The following is a 17,841-nucleotide window of genomic DNA, read 5'->3' as shown; positions in this document are numbered from 1 at the left end:
AGGAGTGCGGCTAAATTCACCCTTACTACCCCTACAATATAGACTTCTAGGTCTGCTCTACTTTTCAGGGCCCCAGTTTTACACACCAGTGATCAGTGTTCTTCGTGGCTCTGCACTCCTGGCATGGAAAGTTGCGAAAAGAAACTGACATCAGTGCGCTGAAGTGGCTTGTATGTAGGCACTGCGCACATAATTTCCAGCGTAGATTACGCGAAGCTGAACAGCACCACATTCTGGTTCGCAGATGTACTGCTCAAGAAAAATTTCCAAGTCAAGGCTGATGCCTGGGGAAAATTCTAAGGAGAAGGATCTGCTGCTAAGTAGAGTCTCTACCAGATAAGGCTTTACCACATTTTCCAACATGCACAGTAGTGAATACTTTAAACATAAAAAAAGAATGAAAAGCCTACAAGGCTCCTATCGGTGCTGAGTTGAAGTCATATTTTATGGACGGAATGGACTTCTCTATTGATGTGTCTGCTCTGGTTTGAGAGATTAGCACTATACTGTTTAGGTTCTTAATGTACAAATTTGAAATCCACTATTAATCATCAATAACAGCCTCCTAGTTGCTACTATGTGCTAGACTGGTCTGTGGCACTCAAGCATGTGCAATAAGTGTATTCCTCTAAATTCTGCAGTGAGAATGAGTCTAAAAATGTAATCTTAGGCAGTCGTTATCTATTACCAGTGATTTAACAGAACAAGGCCACATATGCTGAAAGGCTGTACCTCCTGGAGGTGCTGTGAGGGTCATAGGTTAATGAAAAAACATTCTAAAAATAAATTTTTTTTTAATTTAATTATAAAATATTTTACCAACCTTTTGGCGTGTATATTTAAAGTAACATCGATTTTTATTAAAATATAATTAAATTACGTTTAATCAATTATATGCATAGCTTTTAAGAATGAATGCATAATAAAAACGTAATTTTTATGTTAAGTGGGAAATTATTTCTTTAACTTCTGAAAATATTTGTTATTGAATTAAATACATTTTATTATGTATTTCAAAAGTAAGTTACTACTGCTGTATCATTTTTTAATGTTGTTCTACAGTTAAACTAAATATATAACATTTGTTTACGTTATCATTTAATATAAAAATATTTCACTAATTTTTATTTTACTTTTCCCTGTACTTTACTATAAAGAGACTCCACAGTTGAGGTGGAGATCTACTGCATGGGGTAGTGGTTCAGTCCACATCAGTCATTGGCTCTCCTGCCCTGTGAATGACGGAATTTTCTGATCACGTGTGTGCAAATCCTCCTGGAAATGAGTGCACTTCAGTGTCAGGGCTGATTAAGCCTGAGATTTATTTTTTTAGTTTTCTTTTCCCATTCCATTACTTTGCTTCTATTTTTATTTTTATTTTTCTTATAGACATACAAAAGCTCCCGAGGCAGTTTAACTGCAGTGCTCTGCACCCTACATGGACACTTCCTCTAAACCAGACTACCATTATAGAATGCCGTTGTCCATAGTTTGTCACTGTTTACCAGAGCAAGATGGCCAACCCATTTGTTCTGAACATGGCTGTTGTGCTTTTCAATTAGAGTTGGTATATTGGTAAATGTTAATGCTGTTATCAGTGATCAGAGTCCCAATGAGCTCAAGGTAGAGGTTGAAGATTATTAAGGACACAATGTAACCCTATTGGGGCACTGATGTGATAATGGGAAGCTTCTGTGACCTGAGATCTCCATGTGGACAAGCTAGTGTTGGTTGCACAGGAGGAGCCCAGTGAAGGATGTTGTCATTTAATACCATTTTATATTTCAGGGTGAGATGTTGAAGGTGGTAAAGGATCTTCTTTTTCTGTGGTGAGTAGGGCATCATCAATGGTTTATAAGTTACCAGTCTCCATATTCAGTGTGATCTGAATCCTGATTGGTAGTCTTGCTTTTTCAGTGATCTTGCCCTTAAGGGTTTGGTGAGCAATGTACTGGTAGTTAACAATGCAATTGAAGTCTAATGTAGGGTTCTTCAGGAGTGGTAGAATACGGTCTTGCTAAAGAGCTTCCTGGTAGTTGCCTTGAGTGAGGAAGGTGAGAAATTCACCACATAGTGCTTTGACAAAGAACAATGGTAAGAAATGTACTTCTTAGGAGGTAGCTTCGAGGGAAATGGGGATGGTTGCAAGATCTGGGAGACAGATTGTAGGATGCTATGCCGTGGGGTGGGTGTAAAGGGGAAGTAGTCTTGGCGTTGTCCATCTTTTTTAAAAAGTTAATTCAATTATTGTTGTTATGTCATTCTTAATTATCCAGGTCCAAACTCGAGGTGCATTTCTTCTACTTATGGAGGTTTCAAGGCTGCTGGGACTAGAAGAGAATAACATGGCAACTGTTCAGGATACTTACATTCTCCGTCTTTTAACTCCGCTTGCCAAACTCTACACAGGAAAACAGGTAAAGTCTCATCAGGCTTCCAAGGGGGAGCCTATAGTATTTCTCTCTGATTTGGGGAAAAACAAATCTGCAAAATATCTGTTCTATAGATTTCAAAACATACAAATTGATTTCCCATACACAAAGTTCAACTGTTGCTCACTTGATAATTTGTGCATGATGCATTATTTGTTCTGGTCTCTGGACTTTAGTTAACAGAACCCTTTTCTTGAAAAACAAAAAATGCAATCAGTCATCGTGGAAAGAAGCCATGTGCCTTGCGTTTGTTATCCCTTTCTGAAATTTATTTGGGGGTCTTTCCTTTGGACTTTTATGGTGGGATCCTAATGGCATAATACTCTTAGCTTAGAAGTTTGAGAACCCGTGGCTTTTTCTGATTCCCAGATCAGCCGCTCCTCTTCTGCATAGTTTGTTCACAGTTTGTTGTTTCCTTCTGTGTGCTGCTGAGAGAGTGCATGTCTTTTCCAGAGACCATTTCAAAGCAGATTTTTTTTTTTTTATAACCAATTTTATTATTTTTAAAATGTGTGTAAACACAACAGAGATACGAAAGAAAGCACATGCATATCAGTGGTGAGTACATGACAGTCCTGCTAAATGAATCAAGGCAATATCATCCGCAGACGTCGACCCTCCTCCCTTCTCCAAGAGACCATGAACAAAGCAGATTATTTTTAACACCTTTTAAAAGAAATATGTATGAGTTAGAGCCTGAGATTAAATCTGATATTAAGAGCAGTAGGAAACAATCCAGACTGCTGCTCAGCTGGTTTTCAAATGTATAGACCTTTCTTCTCCTGATTACCTTTATTAAATGTGTGTTTGGAACTGCAATCATTACTCTGAGATTGAGGAGCAAAACAGCACAAGAAGTCTTTAGTGTGAATGACAAATTGTCTAGCCCTGTCTCTGTTAAGGCAAGTATATTCTTGTCATTAACATTTTATGAAAATTTGGTTAAATACTTTACCACTGCTTGTTAATTGTACATTGGGCATTGAAAAGAAGCATTCAACTGGTCGTTCTTTTCTCTGCTTTGTAGAAGATTGCCCAGGGCCTTTGACATATTTCGCCGTCTTTCAGCCTGTGACTTTGCTAACTTCTTGGCTGTTAGACAAGCGCCAGGGATCAATACAAATCTGTGTCATGCCAAATAGCTGAAATAAATTTGGTCTGCCATCTTGCTGGCAGTCTGCCATTTTGTTAATCAATCTAACCACTGCTGCTGTACCTAGCTAGCGTAAGTCTGAAGTCTTTCAGCTGTTAAAGCTTCTTTTGATGCTAGAGAACCAGCTAAATTGCCAGTTGTTCTTGAGACCCTATAATTTCACTGAGTCAGTGGTGCTGTCTGCCTTGGATGAGCTTGAAAAGGAATTTGCTAATGATTGTATTGTGCCTTGACTTTCAAAGATGTCTTGCTACTTTTGACACCATTGATCATCCTCTCCAACTTGGTGAAGCTAGTGGTAGGCTTGGATTGATTATTTTCTTGCCAATAGAAACCATGCAGTTGCCCTCTCATCTTTTCAGTCAGCTGTTAGATCTATGTAATTGAATGGGGTGTAACTTTTGTCTGGTATTTTGAAGCTGTAAAGGCTCACCTAAATGCTCACATTACAGCAATGTTTACAATCTGTGTTTTCTACCTCATACGGGTGCTTCTTTTTCTACCTTTTCCTCGGCCAGTTTCAGCAATAAAGGCTTTAGTTTCAATAAGTTTGGATAATTGGTATGTGTATTTCTTGATCTCCCAGATCGCATGCTCAATATACTATTATATTTAGAGAAAGCCACCAAAATTATCCTTCTGGGTCTCAAGAGAAAAAAACATATATGCCTGGATTTGCCCTAGCTGCACTGGCAGGCGGATAAATTCCAGTCAGGAACCAATAGTCATTGTTAATGCTTTTGTTAAAGTTCTCATCATTTTGTAGAGCATGTACAATTTAGCACCTCGGCACTGGAACAACTTACCTCTCAAGCATAACCTCCAGGATCATTCTTAGGTTTTGCTTGACAGCACAGCTCTAATCACCAGAAAAAAAAGCTTTAAGAAACGCTACTTGGAGAAGGACTTGGGCTCCGACCACATGTTGGTTGCCTTGAGTACAACATTTGATTGGGCAGAATTTATTTTAGTCCACTTACAAAGGTGCTGCATTGACTCTGCTATGCCGTAGGGTGGTGTGTCAAATGGTGCTCTGGTACCAACGTGCAGGGACACAGACCTTTTGTTTGGTTTTCTAGTTTAGCAGCTGTTACTGCAGTGGGAACCTTCCTCTGTCCCCGATTTCCTAAGCCCCTGTGCCACTACTGCATTCACTACCCCTGCTCCCCAGGCCTATATACCATTGATAGCAGTCTACATCTACAGATGGGGAGTGCTCACTAGCTGTGGTTATCAGGGCAATGAGTGGCTCATTATGGGTACAGGGATAGTCCACAGGCTGCTCTTCCTCCTCCCTTACATCAGCAGTTTTCAGGTGAAAACAGTTGCAAATCTCTGCTAAATTGGGGGAATTATCACACTCAAAGCGTAGATGGCAAGTGAAGCTTACACCAAGGATCCACCTGCACCTTCATCCCACTAAGGTTCTGCAACCCAGTACCCAAAGCTGACCTTTATACCTGGACAGTGCTGCACAATAACTCTTATGTATTTCACACCAAGCACTGGCCCTATTTCCCACCCAAATGACAGGTGTTGATGGTACTAGGTTCCCTGGTGTGTCTGTCGCCAACATAAAAAGGATGAAAAGCTGAGTCGACCCTACCCGGATTCACATATGTGACCTGCAAGTTCAGCAAATATCACTATTGCAGGTGCTAACTTCCTTGGGTACAGACTAACTCCCTTCTCGTGTGTGCAGTTCACCCACTGCTTGAATGTGATCTGTGTGTCTTTGAAAAGTGTCACCGTTTTCACTGTTTATTTTATGGCTTCCAATCTGTAGAATTTCATATTCATGGTCCTTTTCACCTTTCGCTGTTTGTCACATCATCTAACACATGGAGTGCCTCAGAGTTAATCATTGAGCCCAACACTGTTCAACCTGTATGTTACACATGGCTAAGGTATGTGTTCTTTTGGGCTTCAGCTGGATGCCTAAGCTAACAATACATATATTATTTATTTTAATGAAGAGATCCAGTCTACTGCCAATTTCAGACAAAATATGTCTGAAGTATCTCTATGGATGACTGCTAATTTCATTAAATTAAATGGCAATTGAAAAACAAGATACTTACCTTTTGTGATGCTCTTTCTGGTAAAAGCTCTATCTAACAGCATATGTCTCACCTTTAGAATATCACCCATGTGCTAGACTTGATCCGGATAATATTTTTGCAGTGCTCCTCTCTGCTGATAGGCTGCATTGCTCAACTTCGCACCAGCTCCATGCTGCTCCAGACGAGGCAGAGCAGAGCCGCATGTATGTGCCACCCTTGCTTGCTGAATTAAGTTGATTGTCTTATCCCTTTCTGACCTCAGTTGTGGAGCGTAAAATAATTATTGGTGACCGTGTAATGATTACTAACTTAGGATCTTTTTAAATGGTAAAGAGGCCTCTCAAAAGAAAGGATCTGGGAGGACAGTGAGGAATCTGCAGTTAGGTAGAGTATCCAGCAGAAAGAGAGTTACCAAAGGTAAGTAACTTATTCTTCTGATTAACATTTCTAACTGCAGATTCCTCGTCTTAGAATATACACCAAAGCAGAACCTCTCAAAGGGTCTGTGGAATAAACTCAAATTAAAAAAAATCTGCAGAAGTAAGTGGGCGAAGTGTCCTTCCCGCTGTACCTGGTTGTCAAGCAAGTAGTGCTTTGTAAACTTATGCACCACTGCTCACATCACAGCCTGGCAGATGTCAAGGACAGGTACCTGTTTCTGCCAACAACGCCGTAATGGCCTTGTCCCTGGTAAAATGGACTCTCAAATCTTCAGGGGGCTGTTTCTTGGCCAGTGCATAATGGATCTTAATGCAGAGGACTCTCCACTTCAAGAGGGTCTTCCTCTGCACAACTTTCCTGTTCTTCGCTCCAGAAATCCCCTCAAAGGGCTTTTTGTGCACTTGTTGGAGCTTGGTTTGTTGATATCAAAATTCAAAGCTCTTTTGGAGCTCAGCAAATGGAGCCTCTCCTCTTTTGGGTGTGAGGGGAGCAAAGAATGCTGTTAAAATGTTTGATTACCTGACGTGGAAGGGAGTCACAACCTTCAGTAAAAAGGCTGCCCATGTCCTCTGCACCTGTTTGTTCAGAAAGAAGGTAGTCTAGAGGGGGAGCACCAGGAGTGGTTGTAGTTCACTTATGGGCTAGACTGACTTAATTGCAATGAAGAAGACAGTTTTCCTGGAAAAGGGCCAAAGCAAGCAGCTATGCATAGGCTGGAAATTCTTAAACATAAGAAATGTTAAGGTTCCACTTGGGCATCACAAACAGTATGGGAGGAAATGTGTGGTTAACCTTTAATGAACTGTATCACAAACAGTGATTTAAACTTGGATGGTGGGTCCAGCAAATGAAGACAGGGTGAAATGGCTGACTAAAAACCTTTTACGGTGCCCAGTGCAAGGCCTTGCTGGACAAAAGAAAAACTAAACAAAAGACAGTCAGGAAGCTTAAGTTGTATGGGGTCAGTTTTCAGGCAGCACGCCAGGCAGATGATTTCTCCCAGCATAGAGGCATTGCATTTCGTAGAAGGTCATCTGGCAGAGAGGATGACACTGGACCTGCACACATGGAGGTTAAGTTGTGAGGCTCGTAAGCAAGACATGTCCTGTTGTTAAAACAAGTGATCTTCCCATAGTTGTAGCCTGATCGAAGGGCAAAGTCTCAGGCACAGGATCCTTACTCAGTCAGTTAGGATGACTTGGGGCTGGTCATTCTTGGTCTTCTTCAGAACTCAGGAGAGATAGTGCCAGAAAGTTATACATGAGTCCCTAATCCTATTTCAGCTGGAACACATCTAACAAGTGTTCTTGCGGAAAATCATTGACCCTGCTCAATCTCTACCCAGAGATCGAATATGTCCTGTGGAACACAGACGCGCCTCATGGTCTGTCAGATGACTTCTGCTCAATTTACCCTCTCTGTTATTCAGGGACCCGGCCAGGTAGTTGGCCACTAGAAGGATGTTCTACCACTCCATACATCTCCAGAGACATAAAGCCTTTTGGCACTGAACCCAGTACTCAACTCTACTGTACACCCGACTTCTGAAGATGGGCAGCACCAACCACCACCATCACTTTCATGAGCATTGGAGCAGTCAAGTTGTGGCCAAAATGAGCACAGCAAACAAAGTGTTCCTCATCCACTTTGAACCACAGGTAACACCCATGTGACTGCAGGATGAGCACATGAAAATACATGTTCTGCAAACCCAGGGATGCCACCCAGTCTTCCCGGACCAGAGCAGATTATGCCAACATAAGAATTCTAATCTATCCCTTTCACATGGCCGAAGACATCTGTCCTTTTCAGAACGAGGCAGTTGCGTGAAAAAGAGCCCTTGCATCTCTTTGACTCTAGTACCCATTGGGTAGCAACCTTCAAGGGCAAAAGATGTATCGTCTGAAGCAAGATGGACAGATGCTTCTCCAAAACACATTCTGGTGCTATTAGAAAGATGGGGTGTGGAGGAAATGAAAGGCAGGGCATAGCACCTTTGAAAAATCTGAGACATCTGTCAGACTTGAAGGAACACCAGTCCGGGAGGAAGTGATGAAACCTTTCTCCTATTGGCTAAGCAGGAGATGTTTAAGGCAACCTAAAGCACTGTGGTAGCCATTGCAATTGGGGGCGGTGAAGGTGGCGGACTGGTGCCAAATGGATTGACTGATCTGCTGCATCACTGGCGGGTAGATTTCCTTTGTCTGTAGGCTAGCCTCCTTGAATAGCCCTAAATTTGTGGAACTGATGAGGCAAATTATTTTGCAGGATTCAGCAGCACCAATGAATGTACCATGGCACAACTGTCTTTGATCCTTTTCAGTGCAGAGTCCTCAGCTAGAGTGTCCGGACCCGTTGAAAGGCATGCCTAACAACGATGCTTGTATAATGCCAGAAAATCCATTCCACCTCATCCTGGCCTGCCTCAGAGGACAACACTGTTGTCAACTGCTGTGCCTAAGCAGGTCTTGGTGTCTAGACCTGCACAGATAATATATTTCTGTATGAGCCAGGAAGACCGTAAGGTCTTCAAACACTGCTGCCAAGTTCTTTTTGACCTTGTCTGATAAGGCATGCATGAGGCAGCCCATGTGTTTTTGGACCACAGTGCCATGCTGATGGAAGAAAACTTTTGTCTGCAAAAAGCATCAGTCTGTTTGGATTCTCTATCTGGAAGACTGGTCAAAAAGTAAATGAGGATAAATGCTACCTTTCAAAGCCTGCACAGTGAGACTTTCCAGGGTAGGGTGACTGGTGAAGAAATCTGCATCACTTGGCACTGGCCTGTGTGGCTTGGCTACTTGCTGTCTAATGGGTGGAGAAGAACATGGTTTAGATCAGGTAGCCTTTGAGATGTCTTTGAGGGTGTCATTAATAGGAAGCAAGGCTCCAATATTCACCCAGGATGGAGAATCTCTGTTAGGACAATAGCTACAATAGAGGGCAACTCAAATTCTAGCACCTCAGCTGCCTTCAGAACCACCACCACAAATTAAGTACTCTCTGTTGGCGAACAATGTGGCGAATCAAGCTCTGTTTCAGGGGAGATGTTGAGCCCACTGGCAATTTTTAATAAACATTTAGGGCATAGTCAGTATAGTGCAGCAATCCATCGCCCTCATCATTGGACCAATAGCATCAGAGAACTAAATGGAGACCCAAGTGGTTCGGTAGGGCCAGAAGGCACGCCCAAGGGTGTTCTAAGCACGTTAAAAATTGACAGTATGGGCTTCTTGGAGGCCTCAATTTGCTGTGGCATTTGTGATGGCACGGGGGAACCTATGGCATACTGGGACCAGGAGAGGTATTGTTTCAGGAACCGGTGACCTCATTAAGGTGCTTCTCAAATCTTGAGGCCCTCACCCCTTCTCCTTGGAATCAGAGTGGCGTAATGGAGTGGAGTATTGCTTCAACTTCTTGTCTTTGTGTTGGCTTGGACTTATCCTAAGATTTTGAGTGGGAAGTGGAGCGGTTACAGAAATAACCTTGTGACCAGGACTTGGCCTGTGACTTGGAGCAGGTTCTGTGAGACATCTTCGTGTGGATGCACAGCTGCACCTCCTGGTCTTCAGGTGCATGAGGGCACATTGGTCACGTGACTTGGAGTCATTACCCCGCGCTCAGGAACCAAAGACAGCTCGTTAGGGGTCCATGACCGGCATTTTCTTTCAGCAGTCCCAGCCTGGCTAAAAGCCTGTAGATTTTAGAGGCAACATTCTCCTTAGCATACTGTTTGGAAAATAATTTGGAAATGTTAATGATCAACAATCTGTGTCGGATCTGCATTAAATGGCACAGAAGGGAAGGAATGGACATCAGCGCAAAGCGCTGGTGTTCATATTTGGCTCAGTTCCATCCCTTCTCTGGCAGTAGGGAGTCTGCGCACAGCCTCACAATGCCACATATCCCCAGATCCATTCGGGCACCTGATTGATATTCTGAAGGTGATAAATCTATGGTTAGAAGAGTCCATCAGAAGTTCTAATTTTTAAGAGGGACGTCTACTGTTTGGTCCTCACGCTTGACCCTTTGTGCCCAGTCAGCACCCAACACCTGCAAAATCAGCTAAAAGTTTAGGAGTGATAGTTGATTGTAACCCTACCTTCTTGAGGCACATTCATGAAGTTAAAAGTACCTGTTTTATTAGTTACTGCTTTAACGTAAAATGTTCTCTCTTTTCTTACTATAGAACAGCGAAAGACTGTAGCCCAGGCAGTGATTATATCCCAGCTGGAATATTGCAACTCACTAGAAGTTGGACTTCCTTTGAAGATATTCACTAGATCATATCCTATTCAAAATAGTCCTGCCAGATTACATCTAGGTCTGAGTTTTCCTTGACATAATTACATTTGCACGCACCTATGTGCTTTGCATTGGCTCAAAATATAGAAGAGACTTACTATTAGGGCCCTTTGCATTTGCCCTTACTGGCAAGGTTCCGATGTACATCAAGCCACTCCATGCACACTTGAATGCTCCTCTTGATTTCTACTTTCTGTAAATAGTTTGAATTGATGAAAGATCTAATATCATTCTACTAAGCTTTAAAATGAGCTTCCACCAAACATCAGATTAAAATCCCTTTACTTGACCTTTAGAAAGATAATCATAGCGTGGATAAAAATTTAGTAAATAACACATTTTTCTTACAACACCAGGGCATCCTAAATTGGGTAATTGTTGAGCTTTACATTTATGAAATTCAAATGAATTGTTCATTTGCAGATATGTTACGTTACTGATCATCGTAAGGGGTACACATGGCTGGCATATCCTCTGCGTGCTAAGAAAGTATTCCATACCCTTTGCAAACTGTTGCCAACTCCAATGCGCAGATGGACTTATTTTCTATACAATTACGTTTCTAAATTAAGAAGTCATACAATGTCCATTACACAGCGGTCCGATATCTTACCCATGTACATGAGATTGCGATGACCGATTAACATATAAGACTCTCTGTGGCAAGCCTGCTCTTGGTCTCTGTGCCGAGACTCCAAAAGCATACATAAGCAAGCTGGTAAGATCGTGAAATGGGCTAAGTACCCACTTCAGAAATGTGAGCTTGATAAACATAGGTGAGGGTCCAGTTTGTTACTTCCCGTAAAAATTACCAGTTCACTAGGTAGACATGGGAGCCTAAACCGGGGGAAATGGACCCTAATCGCCCATTTATAGAGTGAACTTAATGATAAATGGTAAGTTCCCACTTATATATCGATGATTTGTAAGCATCCAAATGCCAAATATACAATGATGTTCCTTGAAGAATTGGAAAAATACTCCGAAACATATAATAAAACTTGGAGTTTATTAAGCAGTTGTGGATAGCTTCATATCGTGCAACAAGTAGATGAAGAGTAGAACATAGTAGGTACTCAGCCAACACTTGTTTCGCCCTATGAGGTGCGTTTACCAGGGCTTTCTCAAGGCTGTAGAAGATGAGATAAGGTGAAATTTAAAAAATAAAAAAAATAAAGGATAGAAATAGAAGCTAATGAGTCATTAGAATCTAGAGATCAAAAGACACCAAAGGGTGAAAACCCAAGGTTTTGAAAGAAAAAACACATTGTAGTGCTACCATATCCCGAAGGTTCTGTCAGTGAAAAGAATATGATAGAGATAAATGTCCGTGCAATAGAAGTGCAATTGCACAGATCCATTCCATTAGAGAAAACGAAAAAGACAAGTGAGCGATCTGTGATATCTATAATTAGAATAAGTGAAGAGAAATCAGATAAGTATAACCTTTCGAAGAGAAAGTGCAAACAGTGCAAAATGAATCGAGTAATGGTGCCGGCACTTAATAATAAACAATATAATTGTGAAAAGGTGTGGACGTAAACAAGAAGCATGCTAATGCAAAATAATTTTTTTAAACAACATTGAGAGTGGTACATTGATCCATTTGCAGAATTAGCCAATGAGATATATAACATACCATTATTGTAGTTCATTTTCGCTTATAACAATGTTCAGAATACTAGTGAGATAGTGGTCAATCTGTAAATAGGAACGGGAGAAGCAACATATAACAAGTATGTATGTAGCTCAGGGGCTACAAGAAAAGCCAAAAAAACGAAGAAAATATGATCCTCAAATGTACTGAGTAAAAATATTAAAAAGAATGAGGTCAAGAAACTATCTTTTTTGGGAACGTGAGCGAATACACCTTCACTATAAATTTGACAATATAAATATACATAAACAGAAAAAGCCACTTAAATATAGTGAATCCTGCAAGGTAAGATGTAACTTACCCGTTTTATAACTGCTATAATAGCCGAACGGGAAATTCAATCAGTCGCGTCCGCCGCCATCTTAGGGAGTGCGCTGATAACACAAACGTTCTTTTATTTAGCGGTCTCGAAGCGTGAGTCCTTTATTTGTGTTTATTACAAGAAAGGAAAAAAACGTGCCATATTAGATGTTGATGAAACAGTATGGAAGCACCATATTGAGAGGACATCCTGTATGTGATGTATTCAAAATGTGATGTTATAATAAATGGTAAACTTGCCACTTTTTTCGAAAGAACAAATATCAAAGCAATAAAAAATTAACAAATTTTTTTTTAAAATAATTATGTGACATGAACTTAATCAAAAATTCCCAATCTCATATATAAGTGAAAGTCATCAATAATGAAGCTAAATAATAATCAACATAAAATGTTACGAGAGAACTCATAAAGATAGCATAATTAGTAATTAGTAAATAAAGGTGAATGGATCAAATAAGCATTATATAATCACTTTCAAAAGGTTTACAGCAGCCAATAATGTCATTCTGAGTCTTTGTTGAGGCCATGGCGAACTGTATCATAGAGAATGATCAGGTGACTTTCTTCTTGGCGCAGTCATAGTTTTAAGTTGCCACCTCTAGGAAGTGCTTTAAGTCGTCGAAGGCCACAGAAGGTGAAGGTGCGATCTTCAGGATGAAATTCATTGAAATGTTCCACAAGTGAAGCCCTAAGGTCATGTTTGTGAATATTTCGAAAGTGTTCTTGGATCCTTGTTTTCAGTACTCGAGTGGTACTGCCTATGTAGACTTGGTTGCATGGGGACTTGATTAGGTAAACAACATAGGAGCATTCACAGTTAATTAAGTCTTGGATTTTATGAAGATGGTCATTAATTGTAATCGTTTTGATTTTTGATAACCCCAATTTACAGATGGAACATTTTCTGCAAGTGAAGAAGCCATTGGGTCTTGATAGTAATGTGTTTTGGGGATGCTTCTCCTGAAAAAATGAAGGGCATAGTTTGTCCCTAAGGTTAGGGGCTCTTCTGAATCCTATTTGGGGATATTGTGTAATATATTGATTGATGTATGAATTGTTTTGTAAAAGATACCAATGTTTTCTTAGGAGTTTCCGAATTAAATAATGACCATTGTGAAACTGTGTTATAAAGCGAATAGCTGTATTCTTCTTGGGATGTTTCGGTTTGTTTAACATCTTGTTCCGATCCACCCCACTTAACTTGTCCTTGGTTATACTCAGGATCTTCTAATTGTAGCCTCTGGCTGATAGTCTCTCAATCATTTGTGTAGAGGTTGTTTCATAATCAGATATACTGGTGCAATTCAGTTTGGCTCTCCTGAATTCTCCTTGTGGAATGTTACGAATGGTGCTCGATGGGTGACAACTGGAAGCATGAAGGATTGAATTTGCAGCTGTGGCTTTCCTAAAGAAGCGAGTTTGTAGTTTGTCATTTTCAATAAAGATGAGCAGGTCAAGATATTCCACTGCCGAGTTAGATATCTGATAAGTAATATCAATGTCCCAACGATTAGGCGTGAGTGTCATTATAAATGTATTCAAAAGATTTTTCTGACCTTGCCAAATTAGCAAAATATCATCAACATAGCGTCCCCAAAAGATTATGTGTTGGGAAAGATGTTCGGTTTTGTCATTCCAGAGCCAGAAATTCTCAATTGCACTCATCAGGATGCAGGCATACGGCGGTGCGAATTTAGCTCCCATCGCCGTCCCTTGAAGTTGAAGGTAAAATTGACCATCAAACAAAGTAATTATTTTCAAGACAAAATCTCAACATTTCCAAGATCATTAAATTTATTTCTGTGTACTTCACTGAATTTGTGGATAGGCGTTTCTTAACAGCTTCAAGACCATCACTATGTTTGATGGATGTGTAAAGACTGACCACATCTATGGTGACTAAGAGATAATCTGGTTGCCAGTCTATATTCTGAAGTTTCTGTAGAATATCTTTGGTGTCTCTGATAAAAGTGGGTAGATTACGCATGAAAGGTTGTAATTCTTGGTCTATTAAGGTTCCTAATTTGGAACAGACTGAGTTGATTCCAGAAATAATGGGTCTACCCTTAGGTGGATGACTTCCTTTATGTATTTTAGGAAGTAAATATAGAGTTGGAATAGTAGGAAAAGGTGAATAGAGAGCAGTTTTTTCTTTAGATTAAATAATTTGGCAAGAATGCCAGTATTCTAACATGTCAATTAATCTCTTTTTAATTTCAGCTGTAGGATTAGAAGTGAGTTTTTTTCTAGCATCTTGTGTCGTTGAGTTGTCTGTATGCTTCCTGTAAGTAGTCATTTCTGTTGAGTATGACAGTGTTTCCACCCTTGTCCGCTTCTTTGATGACAATTTGGTTGTTATCTCTTAATTGGGAAAGAGCTTTCACTTGTTGCCTACTGATGTTAGTAGATAGGTATTTTCGTTTTAATGCAGTAGTTTTTATATTCCTTATCAAGATCGCTAGACACTGCTGTTAGAAAAAGATCTATTGAATTGCCGGCCGGAAGGATTGGAGTGAAAGTGGATTTGGTTCGTAAATCAAATGGGTGATACTGATTTGTCTCAATGTCTAGTTCTTGTGCTACAGTAATGGCAGAGAGATCAGGTTCATTTACATTGGATAGGTTACATAGCAAACATATTTCTTGGCCGAGTACCTACTATGTTCTACACTTCATCTACTTGTTGCACGAAATGAAGCTATCCACAACTGCTTAATAAACTCCAAGTTTGATTATATGTTTCAGAGTTTTTTTCCAATTCTTCAAGGAACATCATTGTATATTTGGTATTTGGATGCTTACAAATCATCGATATATAAGTGGGAACTTACCATTTATCATTAAGTTCACTACAGAAATGTGTAGTATTTCTCTGAATATCAATTGCAAAATATTGTGGAGCCAGACAGTTGAGGCCTAACATTGCTTCGAGACCTAAATATCATGAAGGTTTTGTGTGTATATATGTGTATGTATAAATACATACAGACACACACATTACCTAGTGGCAGGGCTTAAAAAACGCTGTGTTTCACATTTTAATTCCCATATGACCTGTCAACATGTCTACAGCCCGAATCACTGGACGGAATTACACCAGATTTGGCAGAAAGCTAGTTGTCAGTACGCAAATTGTGCTTTTTGTTATTTGGAGTGGAGGCGACACCCCAGACCTCTTTGGCCCCAAGGACATTGACAGCACCAACAACTGTTGGCCGTAGATGAGGATGTTTTCTCCCATGACGACAGCTCCGGCTCTAAGCTGGAGATCAAAGATCTTTCACCAGCACAGCCAGCCGTGAGTATCGTACACCTTCCCCCTCTACACCATTTGCAAGCTGAGCATCCCCTTTCCAAGGGTCATCCAGTTGCTCTGGAGCACCATATACATGCCAATGGGTCACCACTGCCTTAGGGCCATGGTTAGTACCAACCACCAACCTTCAGATGCAGCGCCCAGCTCTGGCTCCGCACCAAAGAAACCATCAAGGATGACTGCTTTGGCCCCACCCATGCCTGTCTCGGAGCAGACCCCCCCGCCAGCGCCAAAATCTACATCAGTGTCAGAGCTGAAGACCCTTAACGCCGACCACAAAGACAGGCCACTGCTAAGGTACCATGGAACTGATCTTCCATAAACTGGAAGATGAGATTATCGCCTGACAGAAACAGTAAAGGCCTGATTACGACCTTGGTGGAGGGGATTACTCCGTCCCAAATGTGACTGATATCCCATCCGCTGTGTTACAAGTTCCGTTTGATGTAATGGAACTTGTAATACAGCGGGGTGATATCCATCACATTTGGGACGGAGTAATCCCCTCCATCAAGGTCATAATCAGGCCCTTAATGATACATCTATACACAGATTGGATCCTCACCCGTCCTGCGGGATCTGATGCTCAGCTGTCAAAACGTCAGCTGTCCAAGGAAGCCTTGGACATACCACCTCCACCCAAGCAGTGCAAGAAAATGGACAAGGCTACCTGCCCTTCGGCTGTCACTCTCCCACCACCACCTCATCCTGCACCTCAGTGCTCCCCTTCCTTGCCCACTTCCCCAGACAACCCTTAACACCTCAGGGATCACCTCACTCAGACATGGGAGAGTTGGGGAAGGGGATACCTTTGACACTCCTCCGCAGAGTGATCTCTAGGACTCCTATGATGCTGGCCCACCGGTGGACATAGATTCTGACCTGTGCCTTGCCCATCCCTCCCTCCTGACAACACCATGTCCTATCATGAGCTGATTGGTAGGGCTGCCTCTTTCCACAAGGTGGATCTCGACACACAACCTTTGGAGGAGGACTTCCTTTTTTAGATCTTGTCCTCCACCCACTACCTTCCCATGCTCAGGGGCATGACATCTTACAAGACCCTGTCCGTGCCGGGGTCATCACACCCAGGGTATACATGAAATACAAAACTTTCCCTATTGACCCCCTGTACATTTGTGGCCAGCTCCCACCGTACTCTCTAGTGGTCATTGTAGGAGTGCTTAGAGCATCAGTGTTCTCAAGCGGAGAGTCACTGGGATGAACTAGTGTTGATTGGCCGTCGCATGTGTTACTCTCTGCAGTGGTGGAATACCAACAACCTGTTGCAGGGTGGCCTTTTCTCAAGCCAGTTCCACAGAGGACCTTTATGCCTCACTTATGGGATGGGGTCCACACTTATAGGACCTGACTGTCCAAGGCCAGTGGGAACTAAGTCTCCTGGGTCTCCAAATCAACTACCTGGAACAACTAGCTGTTCACCTTGGGTTGAAAGCTTTCCTTCCTCATTTGATTGGCACGGTATTCCTCATCAAGACAGACAACATGACAGCCATGTATTACCCTGAAGCAGAGCAGCACCCGATCTCCACAGCTCTCTCGTCTAGCCCAGAGCATTTGACGGTGAGCTGTCCGGCACAAGATCCGTCTGCTAGTGGCGTACCTTCTGGGCATGGACAACAACTTTGCTGAGCTTCTCAGAAGGATGCAGCAGCAAGCCCATGAGTGGTAACTCCCCCTTCAAGCCCTCCTCAAGTACTTTCACCTTCAGGGATGGTCAGAGATGGACCTCTTCGCCACAGCAGAAAATGCCAAATGCCCAAGCTTTGCCTCCAGTTTCCCACAGTCCAAGGGCAATGCATTATGGATGAAGTGGTCAGGGATATTTGCCTACACTTTTCCTCCTCTTCCCCTACTTCTGGTTGTGGTTCAGAGGCCTCGGCAGACGTCTCTCACCCTCTTTTGGATGGCTCCCACCTAGGTCCGCCAACCCTGGTGAACCACTGTGCTTGGACTCTCAGAGGTTCCTCACAAGAGGCTCCCCAGCAGGCCATGCCTTCTCACAAAAAAACATGGAGAAATCAGGCACCCAGACCCCAGGTTTCTCAACCTTCTGATCTGGCTCCGTAAGTCTTAAAGTTTGGGTACCTTAATCTTCTACCACTATGCATGAGCCTTCTCAAAGAAGT

General features: G+C 41.8%; 1 protein-coding gene across 1 annotated transcript in view; it reads left to right on the top strand.

Moving 5' to 3' along the window:
- Window positions 1-17,841, top strand: part of LOC138266157 (acyl-CoA dehydrogenase family member 11-like) — a 449,188-nt gene that overhangs the window by 297,465 nt on the left and 133,882 nt on the right. The window contains exon 10 of the mRNA XM_069214616.1: window positions 2,277-2,417. Coding sequence (XP_069070717.1) covers window positions 2,277-2,417 — 141 coding nt within the window. The remainder of the gene's footprint in view (window positions 1-2,276; window positions 2,418-17,841) is intronic.

The sequence above is a fragment of the Pleurodeles waltl genome, chromosome 11 (assembly GCF_031143425.1).
Source record: "Pleurodeles waltl isolate 20211129_DDA chromosome 11, aPleWal1.hap1.20221129, whole genome shotgun sequence".
Taxonomy (NCBI): Eukaryota; Metazoa; Chordata; class Amphibia; order Caudata; family Salamandridae; genus Pleurodeles; species Pleurodeles waltl.
The sequence above is the reverse complement of the archived record's forward strand: the minus strand, read 5'-3'. Positions and strand labels throughout refer to the sequence as shown.